The sequence below is a fragment of the Nomascus leucogenys genome, chromosome 4 (assembly GCF_006542625.1).
Source record: "Nomascus leucogenys isolate Asia chromosome 4, Asia_NLE_v1, whole genome shotgun sequence".
In the NCBI taxonomy this organism is placed as follows: Eukaryota; Metazoa; Chordata; class Mammalia; order Primates; family Hylobatidae; genus Nomascus; species Nomascus leucogenys.
The window spans coordinates 112189290-112198545 of record NC_044384.1 but is presented as its reverse complement, the minus strand read 5'-3'; the positions used below and the strand labels follow the sequence as shown (position 1 = coordinate 112198545).

The window sequence follows — 9256 nt, the reverse complement described above, 5'->3', positions numbered from 1 at the left end:
ATTTCAATTAAAATTTTTAATAGACTATTTTTTAGAGGTTTTAAGTTTACAGAAAATCTAGGTAGACAACAAGAAAATTCCCATTAACCCCTGTATTATTCTGCTAGGACTTCCATAACAAAATACTACAGGCTGAGCAGCTTAAACAACAGAAATTTGTTTTCCCACACTTCTGGGGACTAGAAGACCAAGGTGCCCACAAGTCTGGTTTCTGGTGATGCCTATTTACCATTCTTGCAGATGGCCACCTTCTCCCTGTGTCCTCACGTGGCCTTTCCTCTGAGCACCTGGAGGCAAGAGAGTGAGCTCTGGTGTGTATTCCTCTACCTAGGAGACACCAGTCCTATTGAATTAGGGCCTCAGCCTTATAATTTCATTTAACCCTCATTGCCTCCGTAAAGCCTGTAGGTGACTAGGTGTGAGGGTGGAGCCCTCAAGAGACTGCCTTCTCTCCATCTGCTGTTTGTAGTAGGAGGACACCTCCAGAGGGGCTGCTGTTCATTAAGCTGCACTCACACATGAGGATACAGACTTTGTGAAGAAGGAATTGGCAACACTGAAACCTTCAGAACAAAGGCTGTCACTAAGGTATGTGCTATAAGCATCCTTGGGGAAGAAGGGCATGAGTAGGCAGGGGCATTTTTATATCTTTAGAGGATAGGCAAAGGGAAGACCAAAATTTCAGAGGTCTAGCACAAGAGGTAAAATTTTTTTTTTAATCTTTGCATTTCCTCAGAGCCCACAAACATGCATGTGTCTTAGTGGCTGCCCATGCTCTGGCTGAGGGGAGCAAATCGTGCCATGTTCTCTGCAGGCCTTTAGGAGAGAGTGAAAACTCCTACAAGAGTGGGAAGGTAGATAAGAAAAGATCCTTTATAATAACCAGGCATCTGGGAAGACCTGTCCTTGGGCTGGGTACAGGGCTTCTATCAGGTAACTGAAGGACACCTGGGTACTGTTTTTAAGAAGCCAGCAAGCAAACTTTCATATGACTAAAGAAGTTGCTGGTGGGTGCCTGTAGTCCCAGCTACTCAAGAGCCTGGAGCAGAAGGATTGCTTGCACCCAGGAGTTAGGGCTTTGTCTGAGATCACACCTGCGTATAACCACTGCACTCCAGCTTGGGCAACATAGTGAGACCCTGTCTCTAAAAAAATAAATACATAAATAAATTGCTTGCCTGTGCTTTCAAATCATAGAAAAGTAGCAGAGTGGATAGGGATGTCTAAATGTAAAGCAAACAAATGCCTTGGAAAAATATGTCTGGATTGAAATTGCATTGAATGTATATATCAATTTGAGAAGAATTGTCAAGTTTTAGAATTTTTATGTAACTGAATTGCATTTTTACTAGGTTTATTCCTAGTAATGCTAGTAATTTTCATTGCTAGTATAATTGGGATCATTTTTCTATTGCATTTATAAAGTTATCTTTTTTCTGGTGCTTAGGAAAGCAATTAAAATAATAAACTGATGAATATCATGCAGATATATCTCTAAAACAATAAGCAAAATACAAAAGGAAAAACAATATAACATTTATGTAAGTTAAAAGTAAACACACAAAAATATATATTGTTTATGGATATATATAAATATGTAAAAGTACAGGGGGAAATTGTTTGGAATGATACATACCAAATTGGTTTTAGTTGTTGTTTCTGTTATGGGGATAAGTTGTGTAGTTAAAGGGAACATTAGCTTCATCTCTATTGCATCAGAAATAAAAAAAGAAAAAGGGATGGAAGGAAGAGAGGGAATGAGGGAGGGAAAAAAGAAGGGAGAAAAAAGAAGGAAGGAAGGAAAAAAAATAACCCAAAGCATTGTGAGAATATGTTAGCAGCTGCTAATTCTAGGTGATGGAACCATAGGTATTTACATTTTCTTTGTAAGTTTTGGCTTTTCTCATCTTAGCTGACTCCTTTGGGTTTACATAACAAAATATAATAGACTGAGTGGCTTAAACAACAGAAAATGTTGTTTAACATAATTCTAAAACCTGGAAGTCCAAGACCGAGCTGCCAATGTGGTTGATTTCTGGTGAGGCTTCTCTACCTGGCTTGCTGATTTCAGCCTTCTTGCTGTGTCCTCACATGGTCTTTACTCCATGCACAAGGGGAGCAAAATTTCTTGTGTCTCTTTCTCTTCTATTAAGGACACTAGTTCTATCAGATTAGGGCCCTGCCTTTTTTGGTTTTGTTTCTGTTTTCTTTTTTTTGAGACAGAGTCTCACTCTGTCACCCAGGCTGGAGTACAATGGCGCGATCTCAACTCATTGCAACCCCCGCTTCCTGGGTTCAAGCAATTGTCGTGCCTAAGCCTCCCGAGGTAGCTTGGATTACAGGTGTGTGGCACCATGCCTGGCTAATTTTTGTAATTTTAGTAGAGATGGGGTTTTGCACTGTTGGCCAGGCTTGTCTCAAACTCCTGGCCTCAAGCGATCTGCCTACCTCGGCCTCCCAAAGTGCTGGGATTACAGGTGTGAGTCACTGTGAGAGCCAGGGCCCTGCCTTTATAACCTCATTTAACTTTTTTTTTTTAATTTTAATTTTAATTTTTTTTTTTGAGACAGAGTCTCACTCTGTCACCCAGGCTGGAGTGCAGTGGTGTGATCTCGGCTCACAGTAACCTCCACCTCTTGGGTTCAAGTGATTCTCCTGCCTCAGCCTCCTGAGTAGCTAGGGTTACAGGCATGCACCCACCGTGCCTGGCTAATTTTTGTATTTTTATTAGAGACAGGGTTTCACCATGTTGGCAAGGCTGGTCTTGAACCCCTGACCTCAGGTGATCCGCCCACCTTGGCCTCCCAAAGTGCTAGGATTACAGGCATGAGCCACAGCTCCCGGCCTATCATTTAACCTTAATTACCTCTTTAAAGGCCCAAATAGTCTCACCCAGTCCAAATAGTCACACCCACACCAGAGGTTGAGCACTTCAACGTGTGAATTTGGGGAGGACACAGTTCAGTCCATAACATCCCCTTAATTTTTAAAAAATAAAAATGTTTTTAAGGAGTGAGTGTCTTTTATGTGTCTCTGTGACCAGGTCCCGCTGCCTTGATGGATTATACACTTGACCCCAGTGTGACAACAATGACCGACTACTACTACCCTGGTATCTCCTCAAGCCCCTGTGATTCGGAACTTACTCAGAGAAACGGCAAGTTGCTCCTTGCTGTCTTTTATTGCCTCCTGTTTGTGTTCAGTCTTCTGGGAAACAGCCTGGTCATCCTGGTCCTTGTGGTCTGCAAGAAGCTGAGGAGCATCACAGATGTATACCTCTTGAACCTGGCCCTGTCTGACCTGCTTTTTGTCTTCTCCTTCCCCTTTCAGACCTACTATCAGCTAGATCAGTGGGTGTTTGGGACTGTAATGTGCAAAGTGGTGTCCGGCTTTTATTACATTGGCTTCTACAGTAGCATGTTTTTCATCACCCTCATGAGTGTGGACAGGTACCTGGCTGTTGTCCATGCCGTGTATGCCCTAAAGGTGAGGACGATCAGGATGGGCACAACCCTGAGCCTGGCAGTATGGCTAACCGCCATTATGGCTACCATCCCATTGCTAGTGTTTTACCAAGTGGCCTCTGAAGATGGTGTTCTACAGTGTTATTCATTTTACAATCAACAGACTTTGAAGTGGAAGATCTTCACCAACTTCGAAATGAACATTTTAGGCTTGTTGATCCCATTCACCATCTTTATGTTCTGCTACATTAAAATCCTGCATCAGCTGAAGAAGTGTCAAAACCACAACAAGACCAAGGCCATCAGGTTGGTGCTCATTGTGGTCATTGCATCTTTACTTTTCTGGGTCCCATTCAACGTGGTTCTTTTCCTCACTTGCTTGCACAGTATGCACATCTTGGATGGATGTAGCATAAGCCAGCAGCTGACTTATGCCACCCATGTCACAGAGATCATTTCCTTTACTCACTGCTGTGTGAACCCTGTTATCTATGCTTTTGTGGGGGAGAAGTTCAAGAAACACCTCTCAGAAATATTTCAGAAAAGTTGCAGCCATATCTTCATCTACCTAGGAAGACAAATGCCTAGGGAGAGCTGTGAAAAGTCATCATCCTGCCAGCAGCACTCCTCCCGTTCCTCCAGCATAGACTACATTTTGTGAGGATCAATGAAGACTAAATATAAAAACATTTTCTTGAATGGTATGCTAGTAGCAGTGAGCAAAGGTGTGGGTGTGAAAGGTTTCCAAAAAAAGTTCAGCATGAAGGATGCCATATATGTTGTTGCCAACACTTGGAACACAATGACTAAAGACATAGTTGTGCATGCCTGGCACAACATCAAGCCTGTGATTGTGTTTATTGATGATGTTGAACAAGTGGTAACTTTAAAGGATTCTGTATGCCAAGTGAAAAAAAAGATGTCTGACCTCCTTACTTACACAAAAATATACCTCCAGAGCCTGTCAGTAGGCTGGAAGAAGTGGATATTGAAGTTTTGACATCAATGATGAGGCTCCAGTTGTCTATTCATTGACTGATGGTGAAATAGCTGGAGTGATTCTGAATCAACGTGATTGTGATTATAGTGACAATGAAGATGATGCTGTTAATACTGCATAAAAAGTGCCTGTAGATGACATGGTGAAAATATTTGACAGGCTTATGGAAGGACTAGAGCGGCATGCATTCATAACAGAACAAGAAATTATGTCAGCTTATAAAACAGAGACTTCTAGACAAAAAACATTGTTGATGAGGCAGATGCCTCTAGAGGAGACGTTTAAAAGCCATCAAACACAATGCCTCATCTTCCCTGGAGGACCCACTTCCTGATCCCTCAACTGTGTCTGATGTTTCTTCTCATGTAAGAAATAAAAAATAAAAATAAAAAAATATATTGGTATGTAACTACAGGAAAAAAATAAAAAATATATAGTGGACAGTAACCTTTCAATCAAAACTCAGTATCATAAGTAGAGACTGAAAGCTTACCGTTATTGGTTGTTGTTATTGTTTAACAGCTGATACAGGTATTCTGCTGATGCTACTGCTGCTTAGTTACCATGAACATGCTGTTTTTTCACTATTAATGGTGTGTCATATTTTTTACTTTTAAGTACTTACGTGTGAGTAAGCGTAAGAAAATGATTGCTTATCAGTAGTATCAATGATTTACTCAATATCTGAATAACCTTGATTCAGAACCATTTCAGCTGTTTCACCATCAGTCAATGAATAACAGCCTCGTTATTGATGTCAAAAACTTCAATATCCACTTCTTTCAGCCTACGGCAGACTCTGGAAGTATATTTTTTGCATATGTAAGGAGGTCAGACTTTTTTTTTTTCACTTGACATACAGAATCCTTCAAAGTTACCCCTAGTTCAACATCATCAGTAGACAAAATCACAGGGTAGAGGTTGTGCCAGGCATGCACAACTATGTCTTTAGTCGTTGCATTCCAAGTGTTGGCAACAACATATATGGCATACTTCAGATAAGTTCAGAGTCAGGAAAGATGATGGTGCCAAACAACTACAAATATTCTACATAGGTGGCTGAAACAGTGACATCTTTCCTTTCTGATGATTCAACATACACAAACTTTGTTGTATGCACAAAATTATTAAAAATTTTGGCTGGGCACGGTAGCTCACCCCTGTAATCCCAGTACTTTGGGAGACTGAGGCGGGCAGATCACTTGAGGTCAGGAGTTCAAGACCAGCCTGGCCAGTATGGCAACATTCCATCTCTACTAATAATACAAAAATTAGCCTTTCTGCCTGTAAATGCCACCGAAGAAGCACTGTTAGAGTCTGTCTTCTCACTGCTGTCATGTCTAAGTCAGAGTCTCCTAAAAAGCCTGAACAGCTGAGGAAGCTCTTCATTGGAGTGTTGAACTTTGAAATAACTGATGAGAGCCTGAGGAGCCATTTTGAGCAATGGAGAATGCTCACGAACTGCATGGTAATGAGAGATCCAAACACCAAGCACTCCAGGGGCTTTGAGGTTGTCACATATGCCACTGTGGAGGAGGTGGATGCAGCCATGAATGCAAGGCCACGCAAGGTGGATGGAAGAACTGTGGAACAAAAGAGAGCCATCTCAAGAGAAGATTCTCAAAGACCAGGTGCCCACTTAACTGTGAAAAAGATATTTGTTGGTGGCATTAAAGAAGACACCGAAGAACATCACCTAAGAGATTATTTTGAACAGTGTGGGAAAATTGAAGTGACTGAAATCATGACTGACTGAGGCAGTGGCAAAAAAAGGGGCTTTGCCTTTGTAACCTTTGACAACCGTGACTCCGTGGATAAGACTGTCACTCAGAAATACCGTACTGTGAATGGCCACAACTGTGAAGCTAGGAAAGCTCTGTGAAAGCAAGAGATGGCTAGTGCTTCATCCAGCCAAAGAGGTCAAAGTGGTTCTGGAAACTTTGGTGGTGGTCGTGGAGGTGGTTTTGGTGGGAATGACAACTTTGGTAGTGGAGGAAACTTCAGTGGTCATGGTAGCTTTGGTGGCAGCCATGGTGGTGGTGGATATGGTGGCAGGGGGGATGGCTATAATGGATTTGGTAATGATAGAAGCAATTTTGGAGGTGGTGGAAGCTACAATGATTTTGTCAATTACAACAATCAGTCTTCACATTTTGGACCCATGAAGGGAGGAAACTTTGGAGGCAGAAGCTCTGGCCCCTATGGTGGCCGAGGCCAATACTTTACCAAACCACGAAACTAAGGTGGCTATGGCGGTTCCAGTAGCAGCAGTAGCTATGGCAGTGGCAGAATATTTTAATTAGGAAACAAAGCTTAGCAGGAGAGGAGAGCCAGAGAAGTGACAGCGAAGCTACAGGTTACAACAGATTTGTGAACTCAACCAAGCATAGTGGTGGCAGGGCTTAGCTGCTACAAAGAAGACATGTTTTAGACAAATACTCATGTGTATGAGCAAAAATCTTGAGGACTGTATTTGTGATTAATTGTGTAATGGTTATTTTAGTTTCTGTTCTGTGGAAAGTGTAAAGCATTCCAACAAAGGGTCTTAATGTAGTTTTTTTTTTTGCACCTATGCTGTTGATTGCTAAACGTAATAGTCTGATCATGACGCTGAATAAATGTCTTTTTTTTTCTAATGTGCTGTGTAAGGTTAGTCTACTCTGAAGTCATCTTGGTAAATTTCCCCCAGCAGTGTGAAGTTAGAATTCTTTCAGGGTGATGAAAGGTTCTATTTGGAATTTATATACAACCTGCTTGGGTGGAGAAGACATTGTCTTCAGAAACCTTGGTGTAGTTGAACTGATAGTTATTGTTGTGACCTGAAGTTCACCATTGAAAGGGATTACCCAAGCAAAATCATGTAATTATTGGTTATAAAAATGATTGTTGGCACATCCTATGCAATATATCTAAATTGAATAATGGTACCAGGTAAAATTATAGATGGGAATGAAGCTTGTGTATCATCCATTATCATGTGTAATTAATAAACGATTTAATTGTCTTGAAAAAATAAAAATACAAAAATTAGCCAGGTGTAGTGGCTTGTGCCTATAGTCCTGGCTACTTGGGAGGCTGAGGCAGGAGAATCACTTGAACCTGGGAGGCAGAGGTTGCTGTGAGCAGAGATCACGCCCCTGCTCTTCAGCTTGGGCAACAGAATGAGACTCTGTCTCAATAAATAAGTTAATTAAATTAAATTTATAAAACTACTGTGATGGTTAATACTGAGTGTCAACTTGACTGGATTGAAGGATACAAAGTATTGATCCTGGGTGTGTCTGTGAGGGTATTGCCAAAAGATATTAACATTTGAGTCAGTGGGCTGGGAAAGGCAGACCCATCCTTAACCTGGATGGGCACCATTTAATAGCTGCCAGCACAGCTAGAATATAAGCAGGCAGAAAAATGTGAAAAGAGAGACTGGCCTAGCCTCCCAAACTACATCTTTCTTCCATGCTGGATGCCTCCTGCCCTTGAACATCAGACTCAAGTTCTTCAGTTTTGGAACTCAGACTGGCTCTCCTTGCTCCTCAGCTTGCAGACGGCCTATTGTGGGACCTTGGGATCATGTGAGTTAATACTTAATAAACTCATATATATATATATATATATTCCATTAGTTCTGTCCCTCTAGAAAACCCCGACTAATACAACTAGCTTCAGGCTATGTGTATAAGGTATATATAAAACATAAATGAATTCTGTGTTTAGACCTGGGTCCCTTCCCCAGAATATCTCATTATGTATACACAAATATTCCAAAATCTAAAAAACAAAACAAAACAAAACAAAAAACCAAAATCTGAAACACTTCTGATCCCAAGCATTTAGGATAAGGGATATTCAACCTGTATGTTAGAATATTTAACTATGATTGGAAGTTTGTCTATTTTTCATTTTAATTATGTAAATTTTTGCAGTATATATCTTGAAGCTATGTTATTAGGTGAATGCATAAATAGTATTGTTATGACTTTTTAGTGAATTGATTCTTTTAGCATTATGAAATGCCTCTTTCTCTCCAGTAATACTTCTTGTCTTAGTATCTACTATGCTTAGCATTAATATAGCCACACTGGTTTTTCTTTTGATTAGTGTATATGTTGTGTATTTCCATGTTTTTTCACTTTAAACCAAACAACTCTCCTATATTTAAATATTATAATATATTATACACTAATATTATATTATTATTATATTTTGATGTTATTTAAATATTCTTTTGTAAGCAGAATTTAGTTTGGGCTCTTCTTTTCTCACAGAGAGAGAGAGGATTTTATTGCCACAAAGACAAAATCATTTTTAGGTAAAATATTCTGTGGGATTCCATTACAGAGCAAACAAAAGGTTGATTTCAGATTTCAAAATAATTTTTATCTTTTATTTTCTGGTTTAACAATGTAACTTCAATTACAGAGGACACACTCTTCAAGGCTAATGGCCTTGAATCCAGTCATCTTGAGAAAACATCCAAATGGCTTTCTCTTAAAATGTTTTAATATGTGCTTATGATATTTATACCATCCCTCAAAAAGGTGTAGCCTTCTGAAAACCATAAAAAGGTCTCTTTTTTCTTCTGCTCTAGACGTAAATTCACTTAATTCTGAATATTCTGTGAGCTCCATTATTATGTTGAGATCAGCAATAACAAAAGACAAATTTCTCATTCTTAATTTCCAGAATCTGAAATACAAGTTGAAATCTAACCACATGGCAATTTCCTGATAATCTGTGTTTTTGTATAACTTTTGTACTCTTTTCTGTCATCTCAGTGGTTAAGGCCTCTGTT

The 9256-nt window shown here is 40.0% G+C and overlaps 1 protein-coding gene and 1 pseudogene across 1 annotated transcript; both read left to right on the top strand.

Annotated features, from left to right (window-relative positions):
* The first annotated feature begins 462 nt into the window (after positions 1–462).
* On the top strand, positions 463–4403 carry CCR8 (C-C motif chemokine receptor 8). Its single transcript, XM_003256882.2, has 2 exons — positions 463–588; positions 3044–4403. Exon 2 carries the CDS (start codon positions 3058–3060, stop codon positions 4123–4125), a length of 1068 nt encoding a protein of 355 aa, XP_003256930.2. The 5' UTR covers positions 463–588; positions 3044–3057; the 3' UTR covers positions 4126–4403.
* Positions 4404–5800: 1397 nt separating this feature from the next.
* On the top strand, positions 5801–6801 carry LOC100599762 (annotated as a pseudogene).
* Positions 6802–9256: the final 2455 nt, after the last annotated feature.